The sequence below is a fragment of the Argentina silus genome, assembly GCF_951799395.1.
Source record: "Argentina silus genome assembly, chromosome: 8".
Classification (NCBI taxonomy): domain Eukaryota; kingdom Metazoa; phylum Chordata; class Actinopteri; order Argentiniformes; family Argentinidae; genus Argentina; species Argentina silus.
Window position 1 is genome coordinate 20,996,006 of NC_139662.1, and position 22,500 is coordinate 21,018,505.

The 22,500-nt window shown below is 48.1% G+C and overlaps 2 protein-coding genes across 3 annotated transcripts in view; both read right to left on the minus strand.

The window, feature by feature from the left end:
* Positions 1 to 7,793, minus strand: part of plxnd1 (plexin D1) — a 60,332-nt gene extending 52,539 nt beyond the window's left edge. The window contains exons 1-2 of the mRNA XM_083674772.1: positions 6,462 to 7,793; positions 4,361 to 4,537 (exon numbers count right to left, since the gene is read on the minus strand). Coding sequence (XP_083530898.1) covers positions 4,361 to 4,537; positions 6,462 to 7,688 — 1,404 coding nt within the window. The 5' untranslated portion in view covers positions 7,689 to 7,793. The remainder of the gene's footprint in view (positions 1 to 4,360; positions 4,538 to 6,461) is intronic.
* A 3,861-nt stretch (positions 7,794 to 11,654) lies between these two features.
* Positions 11,655 to 22,500, minus strand: part of tmcc1a (transmembrane and coiled-coil domain family 1a) — a 31,941-nt gene continuing 21,095 nt past the window's right edge. Inside the window, exons 1-5 of one of the 2 annotated variants that reach the window (XM_083675297.1) lie at positions 19,339 to 19,479; positions 17,752 to 18,003; positions 16,748 to 17,439; positions 14,291 to 14,426; positions 11,655 to 12,814 (exon numbers count right to left, since the gene is read on the minus strand). In XM_083675297.1, coding sequence (XP_083531423.1) covers positions 12,500 to 12,814; positions 14,291 to 14,426; positions 16,748 to 17,439; positions 17,752 to 18,003; positions 19,339 to 19,377 — 1,434 coding nt within the window. In that variant the 5' untranslated portion in view covers positions 19,378 to 19,479 and the 3' untranslated portion in view covers positions 11,655 to 12,499. Of the gene's footprint in view, positions 12,815 to 14,290; positions 14,427 to 16,747; positions 17,440 to 17,751; positions 18,004 to 19,338; positions 19,480 to 22,500 lie in introns of those variants that run through there. The other variant, XM_083675298.1, reaches the window with a different exon arrangement.

Here is a 22,500-nt window from a genome sequence, read left to right on the forward strand (position 1 = left end):
TCCCTGTCTTTAGACCTACGGCCTTTCACTACGATGCGATTTTGTTGGTGATGCAAACATGCAATTTGTCCACCAAAATAACAGATTATGTTAAGGCTTAAACAAAGACTCACGTACACACAGAGTCCGTAAATGTATGAAAAGGAGGGGGTTCCTCAACAGACAATGTAATTCTAAGCGTGTGATGTACTCTCACGTACAGACAGACACTCCTTAGAAAAATAAATACCAGTGACTGTGACTTCCTGTCACACGGACAGTGAGATGGTTTGTTTTTGTGGATCTTTGCGGTTTCTTTGCTCTAAGGACATCCTGCCACCCTGGGGGAACTGGCCAAAGCCTGGTGACAGGCAGAGACTGGGCTACTTCTCTATCCAATAACTGACCACACACACTCATGCATGCACGGACACACCACTCACATGATGGGGCTGTTGGTGACTTCCACCCCCCATGGTGAGCTGGTCACTATTTAACTAGACAGAAGCTTAGTTAACCTCTAACTGAACCTGTGACGGGGGGGGGTTAAGTCAATCCCCCATAACCTCCCTCCCCCCACCCCACACACACACACATACACAAACACACACACACATACACACACAAACAAACACACACACACACACACACACACACACACACACACACACACACACACACACACACACACACACACACACACACACATACACACACACACACACACACACACACACGAGAGACACAGTGAAGAGCAGACAGCAGCACCCCACACCTGGCCAGAGGAGGAAGGGCGAGCTGAGAGGAGATGGCACAGTGCACAGCCAGGTCAAACAACAAAACACCTGCTGTATACTGGCAGGTCACTCTGCCTCTCTCTTCTCTGTCTGTCTGCGCGCACATGAAAGACTCTATTCAACCCAGAAGTACTCAGCTGCCACAAGAGAGAGAGAGAGAGAGCGTGTGTGTGTAAATAGAGCGTGTGTCTGTGTGTGTGTGTGTGTGTGTGTGTGTGTGTGTGTGTGTGTGTGTGTGTGTGTGTGTGTGTGTGTGTGTGTGTGTGTGTGGGTGTGAGAGAGAGAAAGAGAGAGATAGAGAGAGAGAGAGAGTGTGTTTGTTTATAATATACTCATCAAAGGACCCTCTTATGATTTAGATAGTGTGGTAAGAGAGAGAGAGGGGGGGGGGAGGGAGGGAGGGAGAGAGAGGGAGGGAGGGAGGGAGGGAGGGAGGGAGAGGGAGGGGGGGGGAGGGAGGGAGAGAGAGAGAGGGAGGGAGGGGGGTGAGGGAGAGAGAGAGAGGGAGGGAGGGGGGGAGGGAGGGAGAGAGAGGGAGGGAGGGAGGGAGGGAGGGAGAGAGAGAGAGGGAGGGGGGGGAGGGAGGGAGAGAGAGAGAGGGAGGGGGGGAGGGAGAGAGAGAGAGAGGGAGGGAGGGGGGTGAGGGAGAGAGAGAGAGGGAGGGGGTGAGAGAGAGAGGGAGGGAGGGGGTGAGGGAGAGAGAGAGAGAGAGAGGGAGGGAGGGAGGGGGGTCGACAATGAAAAACAAATTGGCATGTGGGGGGTAGACAGAGGGAGTGAAACAAGAGAGAAATGGAGCGAGATAGAGATAGATAGACACACTGAGAGAAGAAAACAGAAGAGGGAGATAGTGGTGCTGTACCAAGAGGGAGTCTGAGGTAAAAATGTATGTAATTGCTAATTACAACATTGAAGGGTCTTCTAAACGTAGTAGCAGAGGTCTAACTCAATCTCCACCACTGTTCCCAAGTACTTAGTCTGAGCCAAGCTCACAGTCAGAATCACATTAGACACACTAACAGCACCATTACCCTCAATAACACTGCTGCCCCAAGGCAAACGCACACACACACACACACACACACACACACACACACACACACAGAGGGCAAAACACACACACAGAGGGCAAAACACAAACACAAACACGCACACACACACACACACACACACACACACACACACAGAGGGCAAAACATACACACAGAGGGCAAAACACAAACACGCACACACACACACACACACAAACATAGGCATAACACTCTTAGAGCATAAATACACACCACGTAAACACATGTACTGTGAGAGAGCATCCAGCACATAACCATGGGGTGTGCACTCCTGCACTCTGGGTAAACAGTTTACACCAAACCACTCTCTCTTTATGACATAAGGGCAGAGTCAAACACCCCAAAACACACGCACACACACACACACACACACACACACACACACACACACACACACACACACGCTAACACACACACACACACACACACACACACACGCTAACACACACACGCTAACACACTAACACACACACACACGCTAACACACACACGCTAACACACACACACACACACACACACACACACGCTAACACCATCCCAACCACCACCATACATCCGGCATAAACTCAAACCATCATAAGAACCAATTATCCTCAGAACAGGCTAAGTCAAAAGTTACCCCTCATCTGGCCAAGCAAACAAAAAGCTCTTTCAGGAGGCCTAAAAACAAGTCACCCTGCAGCAGAATATGTTTAATGCTGTAAAAGGTACCAGTCTAATGCAAAACAACAGGGTCAGAAAGCTTTCAGACGGTTTTATTGTTTTTTTCCGAGACAGCTGAGTGTAACAGAGTAGCTTGCGGCACTCTCAGTGTTGTACCCTTTGTGGCGGCTCAGCAAGGGGCGACTTGGTATGTGGCTGAGACAGAATTAAGGAATTCCGTTAATTGACAGAGATTTTTTCAGAGGCCAAACCGGCTGCAGATGTGTTCACAAGCTGAGCCCTCACAGACGCCAGCGGTGAGTCACATCCTAAACCATGCAGGCAGCACGGTCTGAAGCAGTCTCTCTGGTTAGTAAGGGAGCATAACTAGCAGTCTCTCTGGTTAGTAAGGGAGCATAACTAGCAATCTCTCTGGTTAGTAAGGGAGCATAACTAGCAGTCTCTCTGGTTAGTAAGGGAGCATAACTAGCAATCTCTCTGGTTAGTAAGGCAGCATAACTAGCAGTCTCTCTGGTTAGTAAGGGGGCATAACTAGCAGTCTCTCTGGTTAGTAAGGGAGCATAACTAGCAGTCTCTCTGGTTAGTAAGGGAGCATAACTAGCAGTCTCTCTGGTTAGTAAGGGAGCATAACTAGCAGTCTCTCTGGTTAGTAAGGGAGCATAACTAGCAGTCTCTCTGGTTAGTAAGGGAGCATAACTAGGTCTGATACAGGAGTAGAGCTTACCAAAACTGTTTCAGCAGCGTCTAATGAGGTAAGCCAGTTAGTCCATGGATGAGGAGGACAAAGGAGCTGAACATTTGCAAATATCCTTGAAAAGCAGACATTCCTGGTTGTTACAACAGATACTGACTCACTGCAGCTTCTATTCAGTTTAAGCCTGAACCATGGAAGTCATTCTCCTGTGGAACAACTTGCCCCACCTCTCTGAAGTGCTCCCACTACACACCATCTCTCAGCTTCACTGCGAACGCTCACTGTTCCTGTGCCTTCCATTATTTTGAGGAAATGTGATTTCGGGGTAAAACAGAGAGCCCATGCATTTCACATTCAGTCTATACTCTTGACTGTTGGTGTGTGTGTGTGTATGTATGTGTGTGTGTGTGTGTGTGTATGTGTGTATGTGTGTGTGTGTGTGTGTGTGTGTGTGTGTGTGTGTGTGTGTGTGTGTGTGTGTGTGTGTTCATGGGAATAGTGATTCTGGTTGATGAATAAGTTACATGATGCATCAGTATTACAGTTGTCAGATCAGTTATAGGCTGCTTGGGTCTCGTATCTGTCCACAGAAGGACTTTTGTTTATTTTGTTTTATCTTTGGTCAAACTGCTGGTATCATTCCCATACTCAGCGGGCTGAACACCTTGACCTGAGGGGGGGGCACTTGCTGGCCATATGATAAGACAGAGAGCAAGGGGGGGGGGGGGGGGGTGAGTAAGGTCATTAGATTTGCTGTCTCTGGTACTTTTCAACTGCTTGTAATTTCGCTTAAACTTAAGGACCATCCTTCAGTTCCTCAGACCCTTCCTACTTCGCTGTATGCGGTATCCTTGTGCGCACATTGTATTAAATTATTGAAAGACACCGGTGATCTCATCTCTTGAGTAGGAATCAAATAATTCAATTTGTGTGTGTGTGTGTGTGTGTGTGTGTGCGTGTGTGTGCACGTGTGTGTGTGTGTGCACATGTGTGTGTGTTGCGTGTGCATGCGTGTGTGTGTGTGTCTGCGCGTGTGCGTGTGCGTGCGTGTGTGTGTGTGTGTGTGTGTGTGTGTGTGCGCGCGCGTGCGTGTGTGCGCGTGTGCGTGCGTGTGTGTGTGTGTGTGAGTGTGTGTTGTAGTTGTCAGCTGGTCTCACCTTGCGCAGTCGTCCTGTGCTGGTGCCCAGGAACACCACGATGTGATTGTGAACGTTGTCCACCGTGACGGAGCTGAGGCCTGAGGACTCATACAGGGGCATGGCCGTCAAGGGCCTCCGCAGGGCCAGGGGGTGCTGCAGGTGGGCAGCGCCACAGTCCAGTTGATCCGGTTGCAGCTGAGACACACACACACACACACACACACACACACACACACAGAGACACACACACACACAGAGACACACACACAGAGACACACACACACACAGACACACACACAGACACACACACACACACACACACACACACACACACAGACACACACACACACACACACACACACACACACAGGGAGATGAATACAGAAGCAGAACAAAGTTTTAAAGTTTGGAAGTGAAAGACACTATGGTAGTCAGACTAACAGACTAACACAGACAGGCAGGCAAACAGGACAGGGAGAGAGTGGGGTAAGAAAAGAAGCAAAACAGTGTAGCGCAGTTGATGGATACAAATTACTGCAATGGAATAATCCTAATGTCATTAAGAAAAAATGAAAAAGTGAATAAAATGTAATGTCACCCATTTTCCTATGGGCATACTGTAGAGTGGTAGGCCTTAATATGGTAGCATAATACCTCTGTACACAATCACATCAGCCATGGGAACATGACAGCCTTTACATATTTCATGATTGCATTCATTCCAGTCATTTAATCGCTTGGATGAGCACCACGACTGGGGGGAATATTCGGGGAGCAATACGGGGACATCTGTAGCGCTCTTTCCCACGGACCCGCTCCACTCTCGGCATCTACGCTTATCCCAAATTGTGTCTTTGGCTTTCCTTCAATGGAGGGCCCTCAGACACGCTACAAAGAGATCAGATTTCACCGGTCACAGCAGACTAATCGCTAAACCTAAGAAATCCCTTCTTCTCCGGGCTATGTCGGCATTTCTTACGAAAAACACAAACACTTCCAAGTGGCACGCGGGTATCTTGGGAATAGAACTACTGGCCAAGCCAACCCTCGGGTGTTGAACAATCTGTTCAGGAGGAGTTGGCCTGACCAGGACGACACTTGAAAGAGCCCCGCATCTTTATGATCTGACAACGCAGTGGTCCCATGACACGCTGACCCTGGACGAAACAGATGTGACGTTCGTTACGACCTGTCCATCAGCCTCAGTACAATGAAAGACTGGAATCTCACCGCATACAGTAGGGTTTATTTATATGACACACTGGTTCGTAGCCTAAAGAGACATAGAGACCTTTAAGAATGAATGAGGAGAGAGGATGTAGGCTACGGCGTAAAATGTATAAGTCCTTGAGATGATGTGGGCTATTATAGCTGACTTTTTTTTATATTATGAATCACACATGCGTAAACTCATTTTAGGTTCTTTGACGAAACTCTGACACTGAACTATGACTAACTCATTACTATTCTATACATAGTTTTCTCCTTCATATTGAACTGTAGCCTATTTGGAGAAAATACATATTACAGTGAAATATCGGTCCTACGGTTATGTGTCAAGTTTGATTGCAAAACAAGCACAACAAAACTTTCGGACTCTCTCCTCAACTTGAAGTGTACTCTAATCAACCAGAGGAGGCCTTGCTGGCGCAGATCCACCGCGCCCGGTTCCCATAACCTTCGCGTAACCACCCCGGGCGTGCTCGTGACATCCCAGGCCTAATCGTTTTTTTTCTTCCTAGAAACAGTTATAGTTAGCCTGTTGAAACTGTCACATCAAGTAGACCTTAATGGATGTATTTGTTTAAAGCAGCAAATCATTGTCTCTCATTTTCCTGACATGTTAAAGGCCAAATTCTATGATCTGATGCTGAACGACAAAAAGTAAAACTGGTGGGATATTTTGTGACAACATTTAACACTTATCGTGCGCTATAGCCTACTCATGCGTAATAACGGGCGTTCAGTTGTAAATGTAATGTAAATGTAAATGAATAGGCCCAGCCTAGTTTATAATAAGGCTATACATCTTAAAGAACTTTCACAATAGAAAAACATTTCTTTTAACTGTGAATTGGGTTACAACATAATTCAATTCTGGTCATAATAGACATCTTACCACTAGAGTTCCCTTGTGGACGCACGCTGCGCCCGAGCCCTGGATGACGCTGTCCAGCACCTGCACGTCGCTGCTGGGGGAGTTGGAGCAGTTCCTCCGACCCTGCCGGATCTCCTCCTCGATGTCCGCGAACCGAAACGCGCACAGGGCGGACTTTCTGTCCGCTTTGGCAAACACTCCAAATAGGTACGATTCCAGCCCCTTACCGTTACCCACTTGGATCTCCGCGGGGTGAACGGACACGAGCCGGTTATAGATGTTCCCGTTAGCTCCACACTGCAGCGGCATCTGGATGTAAGATTCGGTGAGCTTGCGGCTCTCGGATGTGGATTTTCGGGGGTTCTCGGTGTCCAGGCATATCCTGGCCAGGATGCTGTTTGGCTGGCTCTCCTTGTGGCCCATATTTGCGTCGTTGTTGATGGCAATGTAAGAATAGTTCTTCTGCATGAAGGCATGGACAAAGTTCAGTTTATTTTTCTGTTTCACCTCCTGCTTTATTTTGAAGACATTATCCTCGGAAGGGTTTATGTCGTATGTGAAGAGCCGGGATAGATCCTTGATGTTCAGGGACCGAATGGCTATCTCGGGGGTGTTTTCGAAGCGCAGGTCCTCTTTGCTGTGGTTCTTAGGGAAAAACGGGGTACCAGCACCGGTGTAGGTCGCCCCGACGAGAAGCCGGGTGTTCCCCCCGTGGCTCCTGAATATGAGCCCCACGGTGGAGGCGTTGGGGTGGTTGGCAGCGATGTTGAGCATGCTGGGGAACACGGTCTTCTCTCCTCGCGGTGGAAACTCCACGGCTATCTCTGAGATGTTCTCCATCTTCCTGAGCTCACAGAAGCCCTGGTACACAGAGCCGCACGTCACCAGCACCCCCTGCTCCCGGTCCAGCTGCAGCAGCTTGTTGAAGTTGTCTGTGAGGGATTTGGGGTACTCGCACGGAGCCTGGGGCAGCTGGGGCGCGTGGCACAACAGGTTGTCCTCCACCGGTCCCGTCCTCTTCTCGACCTCCACGCTCAGGGTCCCGTTCAGCTGGTAGACGCTGTTAACGGTCGCCAGGTACACTTTTCCGGATACCTCATCCACCACGAAGTTATTGGTCTGGTTTGGAGACGCGAATGTCTGTTGGATCTGTAGCGCGCAGGCGAGGCGCGGGCCATGGGTACTCCAGCGCGATTCCAGAGCCAGGACGCCGAAAATCAGAACAACTATCTCTATCGAAGGAGGCATTCTTCCTTCTGGCCGGTTTCCGCGAGTTCTGTGCCGAGGTGTGCATTGAGTAAGGAAAAAATAGTGTGTTTGTTTCTACTGCGACAATCCAAGAGGAAAGGCTGTTTCCTGCTCAACGCCTCAGCACAGAGTGACGCGATAAGAGAGTCGTGCTTCCTTTTCTCAGCGCAGCGCAGCGCAGCTCTCTCTCTGCCCACTCCGCAGCCCAGCGGTCGCGGACACACACACACACACACACACACACACACACACACACACACACACACACACACACACACACACACACACACACACACACAAATTCATTATTATTCTAAATCTCATAAGCCGCCTCCATCTCCAGCAGGAAAGTCCAATAAATGTATAGAGATATCCATGTTGATAACTTCACTCAAAGTTTCCTAGAGTGGAGAGATTTGTGTTTGCGCAAAGACTCACTGACTGCTGGACACCACTTCAAGATAATAGTATGCCTATTAAGGTGTAACAATCATATCATTAGCCCCACATTTTAGTTAGGCCCTATTTCCATGTTCTTAAAACCCTTAAAAAATGTGATTAAATTATAGCCAATGAAAAATGATACTTATGGACATGGAAAATAGGCTTCGTGTTCTATAAAAACGCATGTTCTTTAAAAAAAAACGGTCTAAAGACGGACCACTTGATGTTTCCACAATCAAAGCCGTTCTGCTCATCTCAGGGTTAATGGGTCATTCTCCCACCTCCTGCGGCACATGTTCCATTTCTCCTCCGATTAGTTCTGCAGATACGCGGAGAGATTCTGTTGTGTCCGCGCGCATAAGGTAGGTAAGTACCGTGAAAGTGCTACCAGATGGGCACCGCGGCACACCTTTCCGGTTTCTGACATTCTCATCTATTTAGCACGAGTTTTTTGGGGATTTGCCTCATAAATATTCAAACGCAACACATGTTCGTCTGTCGAAAATGTATGATTATGGCTAAAATGATGGAATATGTTTGTTGTGAGAACATGACAACAGATATATGTGGGATGTATTATCCACAGAGAGTGATAGTGTGGACAGAGCGCGCGTGGTCTTGGATTGCCCATTTAACGTCACGCCAATTTGGGTAGGCCCCACTTTCACGTGGTCGGTCACAGGGGACCTATCCTATCCTGCTCAGGTCCGTGCGTGTCCCCGTCACCTCAGGTCCGTGCGCGTCCCCGTCACCACTGTTATTTGCTCTGATTAGCGATCTATGAATGTTTACCTTGGCGCGCGGCCACGCGCATCTAATCGGACAGTGTGGAGGGGCAGGAAAGGGCTTTGATATGGCACAATACATACACACACACACACACACACACACACACACACACACACACACACACACACACCCTCCCCCCAAGCACAAATACACGTACACAGACACAGACACACACACTTCCTAATAACCCTGAGTGTCCATTCGGGTTGAAGGTGGTGGGAATGACCATGGAGGGGGGGGGGGGGGGGAGGGTACCATGGAGGGGGGGGGGGTCATAACTATCAAGGATCAGATATGCCTGCAGAGGTGTGACGGAGTGCTGCGCTCTGGTTACGCTCGATTATACATGACACCTGACGGAAGCGGGAGGGGGGGCGGGGTGGGTGAGAGAGAGAGAGAGAGAGAGAGAGAGAGAGCCCCTGCGTTTTTTAGGGAAGCGCTGGGGAGAGTGTGTCTGGCGGGGCTGTAATGTACTTCACTTCACTTCTCTGTGTTGTCAGTGAAAACAGCGTCCGCTCCTTCAGCCTGTGGCGATGAGCCTGAGGCCGAGCTGTTTCCGTCCTGATAAGAGGCGACACCTCCATGTGGTCAGGGTTCTACTGCCCCCTGCCCTTTTCCAATGTACCTCTCACGATTATGGTGTCCTATTGTAGCTAGGAAATGATTAATCATGTATAATGTTCGGAAATATCCGAACAAACACACACGCGCGCGCGCGCGCGCACACACACAGATACACACACACACACACACACACACACACACACTATTGAAAAATGCACAAGCAGCAGGCTTGTTCCAAAGCCCATGGTTTGTGGCCCATAGGTCATGCCAGGCAACTGGGACCATAAAAAAGATTAGATCGCCATCTAGTGGTCAAAATGAATAAACTTCAAGGAGTACAGACCATGCATTATCAATGGTATCTAACTCACTCAAATACATACAGTACGCCATCGTCTAAGAATGATATCAAATATCTATCGACACATTTGTGATGTAAATAACTGTTAATTTATTGGTATAACAAACAGAACAAGGACATTTATGGCTTTATAAATGTATGTGCAGACTGCAGAGGTCACCCCAGATCAGTTTTCTCACACAGACACAGACACAGACACACTGAATAAGAAGCACACACGTCACACGTGTTAGTCAGGAATGCACTTTATTAACCCACACTTAGAAAAGGACACCAGAAGGCACTGGAGTGGTATAGCACACAACCCTACCACCACGCTGCTTCAGCCAGGCGGGGCACTGCAAGGGCAAACCAGACTCAGAGGTCAACACAGCCAGGAGCCACTCGTCTAGGGTGTGCGTTCAGGATCACAACATGGTAGAGAATGTCACCTATATCTTCTCCCGCGCTATGCAACAACGTCCGTCGATGTATTAAAAACTAACTTCCATCGATTCATTTGAGTCACACTCGACGACTCAGTTCAGCACGGATTCTGGTGAGCTGTAGAACTTTCCGGAAGTGTTGAGGAGGATAATGATCCTGAACTGTACACGCCCCAGAACCGCCAAAGAGGGCTACGCACGGGCAACAATCTATCAAAAATCTCTATCGAGTGTTTCTCAATCCTTGTCCTCTAGCAGCGCGCGAGGAAAATCAGGCCTCCAGTTCAGCTGATCCCACAGCATCTGCTATCTTCACACGAGCTCTTAATTGAACTGCAGAGTGGACTTTAGACGGTCTGATTCACGTGAGGTCGGCTGAAAAGTCCTTGAACGGGCGGAGGCGAGGATAACACGGATACAGAGGCGGCAAACGTAACTGTACTCAAGGACCAGGATTAGGAAACACAGATCCTAAGATTTCACCTCAAGTTCATTTACAGAGTATGAGTGTCTTACACAGATGTTGCCTTTGAAAACAAAAGTATTTGACTATGGCAGGCACCTTGAATCCAAGCTGACACATTCTTCTACTGGATATATTCGCTAAGAGTTATCTGTTATAATGATCGGACAAAACGATGACCTGCTGTGCTCCATGCCCCCCCCCCCCTCCCTCCCTCCCTCCCTAACAGTTGCTCCCTCCCCCTCCCCTAAAAGATCTGCTCTGAGGCCCCTGGCCTCCCTGGGTGAAGAGGAAAAAAACTCCCTGATGGTAGGCAGACATTTTTGGCACATTGGGGGGGGGGGGGGTGTATTTGAGGACACAGGGGGATGGCGAGAGAGATGGAGAGAGAGAGAGAGAGAGGGAGAGAGAGAGAGTCGCCTATGTGAGGGAGACGTACAGCATACGGCCAGTGCATTGATCTAAAATGGCAGTGGGAGACAGCTTTCAACGGCAGATATGAAGCAGCATTCCTTCTCCAGCTGGATTCCATAACACACTGGGTGAGTACCAGTGCTCTAAGGACACCTCCCTCCTTCCTAACCTAAAAAGGGCTGATTACAGCAGGTCAAAGTCATTATCCTGCCACCTTCTCCCCAACTCTAATCATTTGACCTTGGCCCTCCTCAGTCCTCTACTCAGTGCGGGCAAAGTAAAGGGTGTATGTCTGGATCAGCTACCACTGTTTATGGCAACTACCGGATCAAAAGGGACACGTTTGGGAGTGTACAGTATGGATATTGCAGTGTGGCTGTTTCTTCTCTTTTGCTGACTAGTTTTTTGTGTGCCTCTGTGGTGGGTGATCGAGCTCGTCCAAACATCCCTTCCCTCTAAGCAGGTGCCCCATTCTACACCAATCATTACCATTCATTATCACCTCCCCTAGTTAAAACGGTTTATTTTCTCATTTTATTTATAAAAGAAAAAAAACTTTTAAAAGGATGTAAATCATCGCTAGTAGAAACAGTACGGAAGCACAAGGAGTCTCTAGGCATGACACTCAAAGTAAAGTCCGTCAGTCTTTTGTGTCCGGGAAACAAAGAGTCCTCGAAGGAAAGGTTACTTCTGATCTCGGAATCCGTCGCAGCATGAGATGTGCGACGTGAGTTTCTGTCCTCCTTTTCTTATCCACCAACAACAGCTAGGTAGAGAACCCTCTTCCTGAAGGCAGCCAATCACATTTGCAGGTCTCTGCAGAGGGGCTGGGCCTCTGAGGTGAACAACCAACCAGTTTCCTGACAAGCTCCTCTATGTGCAGAGTAGGAGGAGCTTAATGCTACATGGTACTGAATAAAATAATGTTGAAAATAAAATAATAATATTAGAAATAACAACAACAATGATATACTTGATTAAAACCAAGAAATAAAAAAACAGTATGACAATGCATCCTGTGAGGAAAAAACACTATATCTGATCACCAAAAATGTAAACAAAGTCTCTTCTTTCCTAAACGAAAGTCATATGAGTGTTGTTGTTGTTGTTGTTGTTGTTGTTGTTGTTGTCTTTCCTCCCTTGCTATGTCTTTCTCTTCACCCCATATCCCGCCGAACTGAGCTCAGTCGATTGGCCGATTGGCCGATTCCTCAGCGCCCCATGATCAACACAGCCATCACATCCCATTGGCAGTTAGACTCTTCCTGCTTCCAGTGTATGTGTGTGTGAACGGAGTTACAACCTCTCCACATCGCCATCGCGACGCGCGTCGCTCCCTGCCCCCGGCCGGTCATCTGGGGGGCTGCAGCGCGCGGTGCGTGTACCCCGACAACGCGTCCCAGTTCCTCCACAGGAAGGCGAAGAGGAGGATGAGGAGGAGGGTGGAGAAGGAGCGGGAGCGCGTCTTCATCAGCGGCACCACGCAGTTGGCCACAGTGGAGACGAACACCAGCAGCACGGCCATGAGGGCCAGGAGGACGTTGATGAGCTTGCCCAGGAGGGTCCTGGCTGTGGCGTTCTCCAGCCCCTCCAGCTGGACCACCTGCTGCTGCTGCTGCTGCAGTTCCATCTTGGAGATCCTCGTCTGACAGGCCTCCAGAGACTCCTACAGGACGGGAGACAAGGAGAGAGCAGGGTTATAGCAGAGAAAGAGGTGGTCCTCTGTGGCTCGGTTGGTAGAGCATGGCGCTAACAACGCTTAGGCTGTGGGTTCGATTCCTGCTGGGACCATGTATACTGATAAATGTATGCACTCACTGCAATGTAAGTCGCTTTGGATAACAGCGTCAGCTAAATGGCATATGTAGGATAGACATACTAGCATGGCATATACAGTGTATAACTCCACTAGCACCCCCTACAGGCGGGAGAGGGAAATGCAGGTGAGAGACAAAGCCAAACACACGTGTACACGGATTATGGTGGCTCCAGCCTTGATTTCAATGTGTATAACTATTAACAGTTGAATGAGCCTGGCGGACATCCTGAAGAAGTCGCTCCCTCACCATTTGTCAATTCTTTTGCGATTGTAATGTGTCTGAAGAAATCGCACCCTCGCCATTCCTTTGCGATTGTAATGTATCTCACACCTTGTCCTTTGTTGGGAATGATATTTAAGGAGAGGGACTGTGAGATATTCTTGGAGTTTTGGGTTAGGCCCGTCACGGGCACCATTCTCCCGTGTTGTCCTTGATGCACGTTAACGTATGGTTAAAACTTAGTCATATGTTGCTTTGAAACTGTTAAATTGGTTATTTTGTTGATACTCTATTCGCATTCTTCCTATGTGCATTAATGTGATGTTGTGCGCTAGATAAAGGTTATGTTAATACAGCACGACATCATCGTTGCCAGGTTCTCCCATTTAATGTCAAACGTTAACATGCATCGTTAACGACACGTAGAATGAGTCATCAGCTTCAGATATTGACTCCACGCAATCCGATTTATCTTAACTTGAGGGCATGGTAAAAATAGCATTTTGGGTATTCTTAATGGAATCTAGGATCCGATATGATCGATCTGTCACACGGATGAGCAAAGCATTATGAATCATTATTAATCATGAAATATTAGTCAGATATAACGTATTTTCATATTCCATACTTGCAAACCTTTGTATAGGACAGGAAGTTATGGAGATGGGGATTAGAGACACAGAAGTGGTCTGTTTACACATGAACATCGGCCACAGACTTGGGTGGGGGGGGGGGGGTGTCTCTCTCTCTCTCTCTCTCACACACACACACACTCACACACTCACACACACACAATCTTGACGTTTCTTCCTCATTCTGATAACGATCTACTCATCTGAAAAGTTAGATTGTATGATCCAGTAATGACCGCAGTTTGCAGGAATACCAGTGGGCCAGAGTTTCTTTTCTTGAATAATGAGTCTTCCTCAATCCGGACCACAACAATTTCAGTTTCATTTCAGATGAAGGGTTAGAAACACATCGGCTAACTTCCTACAAACTTTCCCCAGACCCGGAGCACCTCTCTCAGAAGCACTCCAGCCACCAGGTTACTGGTATCTGACTTGTGATGATGAAGTTGTGTTTGTGAAATAAGTCCTGACCTGTATGTCTCTGGCTCTCTCGTAGGACTGGTAGGCGATCTTCTCCTCCATGCTGGCCAGTTCCTGCTTCAGGTTGAGGATCTCGTTCTGGTGCAGCTCCGTCAGGTCATTCAGCTGCTCCTCCAGCCGCTCACACCTAAACAAATACACACAACTTCTACTTAGAGTTCAAGTAATAGCTTAACACACCAACATATATATATATATATATATATATATATATACACATACATACACACACACACACACACACACACACGCACGCACACACCTGTTTTCCTGGAAATTCCTGGAGCTCTTTGGTCACATGACACCTGATGTGGTTTACTGATGACTAACCCTGAGCTGATTAGGACCTGCTTACTCATCTGCTGATGAAACTGACCGTCAGAGACGCTCAGCAGGATGACAATGACCAATCACAGCCCTCAGGGAGGGGCATGTAAAGACTTTTACTGACATGAGTGTCAGAACATGCCACTGAGAACAGAGCAGTACGTACGTGTGGACTGTACATTTGAAAAGGAATAAATTGTGTGTCTATCCAGGATCTGTGATGTAAATATGGAAATTAGTGTATAATAAATGTTTAATGTGTGTGTGTTTGTTTGTTTGTGTGTGTTTGATTACGTGACTCACACCTGTGTGACCTCGTTATCTCTCACCTAACCTGTTCCAGAGTCACATCCTTCAAGATCTGTCTCTGCACCCTCTGGCAACACACACACCACACTCGTGCAACCTCTCTCTCTCTCTCTCTCTCTCTCTCACACACACACACACACACACACACACACACACACACACACACACACACACACACACACACACACACACACACACACACACACACACACACACACACACACACACACACACACACACACACACACACACACACACGATAAGGGGCCTAATCCAACAAAACAAAAAAAGCAGACAAGGCAGTCAGAGACAGACAGATAAGAGAGAGAGAGAAAAATAGAGAGAGAGAGAAAGAGAGAGAGAGAAAGAAAGAAAGAAAAAAAGAAAGAAAGAGAGAGATGGAGAGAGAGAGAGAGAGAGAGAGAGGGAGGGAGGCGGCAGAGCTTTTGCAGAACATGTGCACCATCCTGATAATGCTGATGGTACATTACTAAAGCCCTACCCTACAAAACAAAGTTTCCTCTATGAGCAACACAGGTATCAGCCTCCGCTGGTAACTACTGTGTAATGTCATTTCAGTGGTCATGGAACAGTTGAATGTTGCCCATTGTTCTCTGACCTATGATTCATTCATTATGCTCCATATGCTAACAATTGGTTGAATTTCAGGTTACTCAGGTTGTAATGAATGCGACATTGCTGCTTCTAATAGTGGTTATTACAGTTTCATCCACGGCAGACAGGCTCAAATAAAGTCAGTTAGTGGTCATTCTGTTCTGCTCCTTATTTTTAGCCTGAAAAACAAAACACAGACGCTCTAATCTCAGATGGACATTTTAGGGAGAAAAATGTTCCAGTCTCCTGGTCACTCAAACTCGTCCTCTCTCCCCCTTCTTCCCTCCCCCTTCTTCCCTCCCCCTTTCCCCAGCCCTCCTCCGTCTGCCCCCTCTTTAAGACATTCAGGAGGAATGTTGGTGGTTTATTTTCAGGGCTCATGCCTTAAACACACACACAAGTACACACACAAGTACACACGAGTACACACACACACACAGACGTCTCTGTGTGTAAGACCAGCGGTGTGGAGCTGGAGCCAAAGTAACGTAATTTGTGTCTGTCTGCCTATAACTCTGTCTGTCAGTAAGGCCCACTCTGTCCGTTACCCTAACCAACTGTCCCTCTCCTCCTCTCATTGAGTTTAAGGTTCAAAACCAAACACTTGACGGCGAACAACAGGCTTAGTGTTCCTCTACATTTTCTAAATGCTACATATCTAATCGGTTATTGAGGGAGTTAAGCACTCATCACTCATCATGTCAATGGACCTTTAAGTCTCACAACCAAACGGATAACAGGGGGTCATGGTTCTAATTGTTAAAGGGCAGGTAAATGCATGGTAATCTCACACGTGCTACGCTGCACAAAGGCTGGGTGTGAAAGCACCAGATACAGGACACGATTATTGAGTTTCACAAGAGTTCATTAGCTGTCCTCTCCGTATCTACCTGCTGAGGTTGATAAAGGTGCTCTTCAGCCCTGGGTGAGTGGGGGGTAAAAGTTGCCTTGACAATCTCACGGCCTCAGATAGCTCTACGATTAGAGAGACTCCAGGATCTCTGCTCGGGACGAGGCTGAATCCCCAAAGTGGGAACTTAAGTTGTTCTTCCTGCTGCCTTTCTGAAAGGGACTTTTCCCTGGCCACTGTTACCCTTGGCAACGTCAAGGGGGTTTCTTGTTCTGAACCTGCCAGGAAAAGAGCACTTATACCACTTTCGCTCTATATAAGGAGTGTTTATTAACCCTGGTCTGTACCTGAAGCGTTCCTCCTGTAGGGCCTGCATGATGACAGTGTAGTCCCTCTGGTAGTGACTCTTCAGCCCCTCCAGGCTCTCCTCCAGCCGTCCCTGGCCCTCCCTCAGCTCCTGCACCTCCTGCAGCATCATGTCCAGGCTGGAGCTCTGGCTCCTTTCCAGGGTGTTCCCCTTGGAGCTGGGGGGGCCTCCGGGGGCCCCTGTGGTGCTGTTGGCCCCTGCGGAGCCGGACGTGGCGCTGGAGCAGTCGTCCTCGCTTCCGTACTTGGGGCTGGACTGCAGGTGGTTGGCCCCGCCGAGCAGCGACCTCCCCCCGGCCCCCGTCACCCCCTCCTCTCCCGACGGGTCGTCCAGAGAGTCCTTGAGGGAGGGGATGTTGTCGGCGCTGCCAAACTTGTTGCGGAAGAGCGAGGCGATCTCCCGGGGTTTGGAGACCACCGCCCCGGCGGCGGAGTGTGTGGCCTGGGAGAAGCTGGAGAGGCCCCCCTTGACACTGTCCACCACCCCCTCGCTGAAGCCTGTGACCTTCGCCCCCACGTCCTTCAGGCCCTGCTGCATGTCCCGCAGCACGTCTTTGGGCTGGCGAGGGATGCCGTTGTGCTCCACCTCCAGCAGCTTGCGGTGGTAGTGCTCCAGCTTCCTCTGCAGCTGCTGGATGGTCTGGGCAGACTTCTGGTTCTTCTTCTCAAACACCTGAGGTTTACAAGAGTTTTTAGATTTCTGATTCGTACAGTGCATTTGGATTTGTATATCTGCATTTCTTTTTTTAAATATTTTTTAGGGCATTTCTGCTTTATTGGGATAGAGACAGTAGAGATTGGAGAGGGAGGAGGGATGACACGCAAGACATGTCGAGGGTCGGAATCGAACCAGGAACCTTGCGATTAATGCGGTATGCGCATTAGTGTGCTAACGCCACAAAGCGACCCCATAATCTGCATTTTTAATGGGACATTTACAGTCATGATTGGACTAGAAGTCAAACCCCCCCCCCCCCCCCCTCACCTGTTTGATGCGTGCGCTCTGCTGCTTGTCTGCGTTGTTGGCCAGTTTGAGGTACTCGGCCACGTTGTCGTCTCTGGCCGTCTGCTCGATCTTGATCTGCTCCGTGAGCTTGAGGATCTTCTGCTGCAGCTGGGCGATGGCCTGCTTGGTGCGCTGGGGGTCCGGGGTGCCATCGTCACCCCCGGTGAAGGAACAATCTGCCCCACACGCCAGGGGAGTCTGAGCCAACCCGCTCACCTCCAACCGGTCGATCTGAGAGAGGAGAAGAGAGGGGGGGGGAAGAGAGGGAGGGAGGAGAAGAGAGGGTAGGGGAGAGGAGTGGGGGAAGGAGGGAGGTGGGAGGTGGGAGCGAGAGAGGAGGGAGGAAAGCAGACAAGTTAGAGTGTAAGTTGCATATTGAGGAAGTTCCCTTATTTGGGAGGTTTTGCTGACGTGGTGACTTCTATTCTGCAATCTGCATTTCTGCCCCTGGCTCCTCCAGTAAAGAGGGGGGTCAGTGCCAGCTGAGGAGGCCACTTGCGGTCAGCTGTTTCGGAACTGTATGATGCATGATCACAATTTCTTTTGACAGTCTGGGCTCTACAAACACACAAAAAAAAGGAAGCTGAAGAAAAAAGGATTTCCTTCCATGTGTCCAGAGTCAAGGGTTTGACTGTGTAACAATGCATATACCGTAATCCACACATCCAGCAGGCTTCTGGCTAGATGAGAATGAGAAATGCTATACCAGGTTAATGAACGAGTCATGGATAATAATCATTAAACCAAATCACTAAAGTGTGCCTACATACAACAATTTAGGACACATGTCACGTTCTGAGAGGATGTAGGATTTGTGATTACAGCCGTTGACGCTTCCCAGATTAGGTCGACCTGTCGTGTTGCCACCACCGGCACGTTGCTTTTTCAGACATTGACCTGTTGTGTGTCAATAGGCACCCGTGTAAAAAACAACAACAATGACGTTATCTTAATGGGAAACCTGGTTTCCGTATCACTCTGTAAAGCTGTTTGATTAGATGGGTAGAATATACACCCATAGGTCATGAACTCTGAATTGGACGCTCAACTCCCGACAGAGACAATTGCTGTAAATGGCATACTGTGTTGCGTGACCGAATCTTGCATTTAATGAATTGTGAGATCAGGCATACACCTGGCACGCTGCCAAAAAGAAAAAAGTTCAAGAGGACAGCCCACACGTCCCTAAGGCATTGTCTGTACTGGCACAAGGCGTTCAGAACATGGACCCAGAGGGGGAGAGCATGCTCTGCGGTTCGCTTCTTTGTGACTGTCCATTCTGGCATCCAGTACATCCTCAACTCTGCAGCAGCTGCCATTGTCAGCTGTCAGTCTACAAGTATTCGCACGCCGTAATTGGTAAATACAATAACCGGCGAGTTCCTCACACGCGTGAGCAAACATGACTAATCGATGACTGGCACAACTGTAATCACACGAGTAACAAGAGACAACCCGTGGCATCCGGTAAAGGGTTAAGCAATAGCGATACTCCCGTTCATTCTATTGAAATATCGACATCTTGATACATCTTTAGAAATTGCAAGACAGCAAACTCAATCTCACCTTGCCATTCCTTAAACGGAGAACTTGTTCCCAATGCATTTTTGCCTTGTCGCGGATACAAGTGTATTCTCATCTGTCCAGAGAGTTCATTTATAAAATCCCAAAGTACGCTATCCCACTCCGCCGACCGCTCACTCCAACTCCCAAAACTTGTTGTGAAAGTTGAAGCGTACCTGAAACTGTCTATCCTCCTCTTGGCTCCTCCCACCCCCTCCCACGCTCCGCCCCTCCCCTCCCCACCGCGCGACAAGGGTGACATCATCCTCTGAGCTGGCAACTGCGCCTCGAGCAAGTGCACGAACTCGAATGTCAATCATTATCCGCTCATCCTGCTTGTGTTCAAAAATAAGACTTCAGTCAGAAAGATGTCTTTAGGTCTAGTTCCTGTTGATCTCGACAATAATGTTTCAAAGGGGAAAACTATTCTATTCTTTATGGAGCTTATCTTCCATATCCCTCGTTATCCCAAGGCTCTCTTCAGTCACAAGAAAAAAAATATGCGAATTTTATTAAGAATAAAAAAAAAGGCATTAATTTTGACTACAGAATGTCTCAATCATAAGACCCCTTTGCGAAATATCTATTGCCCAATCAGCGCAAAGGTAACACACTTACACAATGCACGTGCTGTAGCTGAGAAAATAAAACAAAATAAAATATATTCCATAAACAACCGTCAACTTTTGGCCTTGGTAGTTATTTATGGAAACATAACCGCCAATATATAACTATTTATAAAGACCCTGCCATCATTTGTGGTTTCTTATCTTTCCATTGTGAAAACAGTGCTCCAGACTGAAGATAAGACAAGGATTTTGGGAGGAGAAACTGAAACTGAGAGCAGAGAGTAGAACAATACAGGGCAGGCTGGGTGTGTGACGGTGAGATCATATCACATCTCTCCCCCCCCCCCTCTCTCTCTCTATGCTCCAGGCAGCCGCTGGAGAGCTGGGTGAGAGCCAGGGCGAGGTAAACCAGTCCGACATCTTCTCTATTCCACAGTCATATAGTTGACGCGCGCGCGCTCCTTCTCTCTCTCTCTCTCTCTCTCTCTCTCTCGTTCACACACACACACACACACACACACACACACACACACACACACACACACACACACACACACACACACACAAAATGCCCAATGTGCATTTTGGAATTTTGGATGCCGAGAACACATGGCAATTTGTGATGGGAAATGCTTGGTTTACTAAAGCAAGGTGAACACAGGTTCTGGGCACCCTTTTATAGTCAGTGACGGGAAAGTGAGCGGTGACAGCTGAGCTGGAGCTGACGTCTCAGGGATTAGTCTAATTGAGTAGGCCTCGCAGCCGTGCGATCGGTCATAACTTGGAAGGCCATTAAACCAAATATACATTGTGAAATCACTTATGATGTGTGTGTGTGTGAGTGAGTGAGAGAGAGAGAGAGAGAGAGAGAGAGAGAACATTTCCCGTTGACGAAGAAGCAAGCTGCTTCACGATGTGAATTAGAGTACGAGAAAAAGCACGCTCCGCTGGCGCGAATTTGAAAAGTGCCGCATGTGTGACACGGCACTCCGTACCCATCTTTCTCCGGTGTAAACAGTTACGAGATGAGGACACTTGTTTCAATCTATAACACCAGCAGACAACGTTGTTGCCATAGCCGCCGTCGGACGATAGCTGCAACAGTGGGATCACGGCCACGGGAAATGGCCCGCTTGACCGAGGCCTATCTAGATAAAACACATTTGAAAGAAGCGATGGTATGGCGTGTCAGCTGAACACTCTGAACTGAAGTGCCCGGCCATGCAGCACTAGAGATAAGGGCTTCCCTGCTGATAAGGAGCTCCGAGACACATACGGACTGGCACAATAATTCATTAATTCATCCCTATAAGCTCAGCTCAAAATGCAGAGTAAGCAAAGCTGCTCACTATCCGGCAAAGACACCCACGTGAGTGTGCGCGCGCACACACTCACACACACCTACACACACCTACACACACAATATGTGCAACGCCTCTGTTTCATTGGAGGGATTGACAATGTCCTCATCTAGATAAGGAGTTGCTCAGCATTGGGAAGGGAAAAGGCACAACTTATAAGTCTTTATAACAGTGCCCTAAAATGACCCACATGGCACTCTGACCTTCATAACACGTTACCATGGTGATAATGCTCTGTTTGATACACAGAAGGTGTATCTGGAGTTTGAAGTTCAGTCAGTCACACATGATCTGACCCTAAGCCTCAGAGAGAGAGAGAGAGAGAGAGAAAGAGAGAGTATTTAAGTCCAGTCCCTACAGTACCAAGCACCTGCAGCTCAACTACAGAGGAAGAAGGGGAGAGGAGAGGAAGAAGGGGAGAGGGGAGGAGAGGAGAAGGAGAGAGGAGAACAGAACAGGGTTCCCAGGGCGTAAGGAGACGGCAGAGGTTAGCTGTACCAGCGCGGTGCGTGAGACTGCAGGAGGGAAACATGAGGAGAGAACACAAGATAGCCCCAGGCCCTCAAAGGAAACAGAACACACAGTACCTAGGTGTTTTTACCAAGTAAAACACAGTTAATTACTTCATGTACTCAATCACGCACACGCGTGCACACACGCCCACACACACACACGCACACGCACATACCCTATAGGCTATACCCTATAGACATACCCTATAGCCTATATGACACCCTGATCTTAGCAGGCAAGATAGACAGAGAAAGAGAAAAGAGAGAGAGAGAGCAGACCGGCAACAATATTGACATCCCAAACAATTTAAGCCCCAGGTCACAGTTGAACAAACCTGTGCTGTAATACTGTTTACTCTAAATATAATACTCTAAAAGCAGTGACATAACATAAGCATGCCAAATTAAAACCTTGTGACTTGTGGAACTAACTCCCTACACCCCAGCTAAGTAAGCCACAGATCAGAATCAGAACAGAACCGCACTCGACAATATTAGGCCCACATGAGTCAATAATATTAGGCCCACATGAGTCAATAATATTAGGCCCACATGAGTCAATAATATTAGGCCCACATGAGTCAATAATATTAGGCCCAGATGAGTCAATAATACTAGCACATAGTCACTTTAACAACACCTCTTACACCAACGGCACAGTGCAATAGTAATGACATTCCACTGAACCACTTTACTACTTTTTTAGTCTACTATTTATACTGC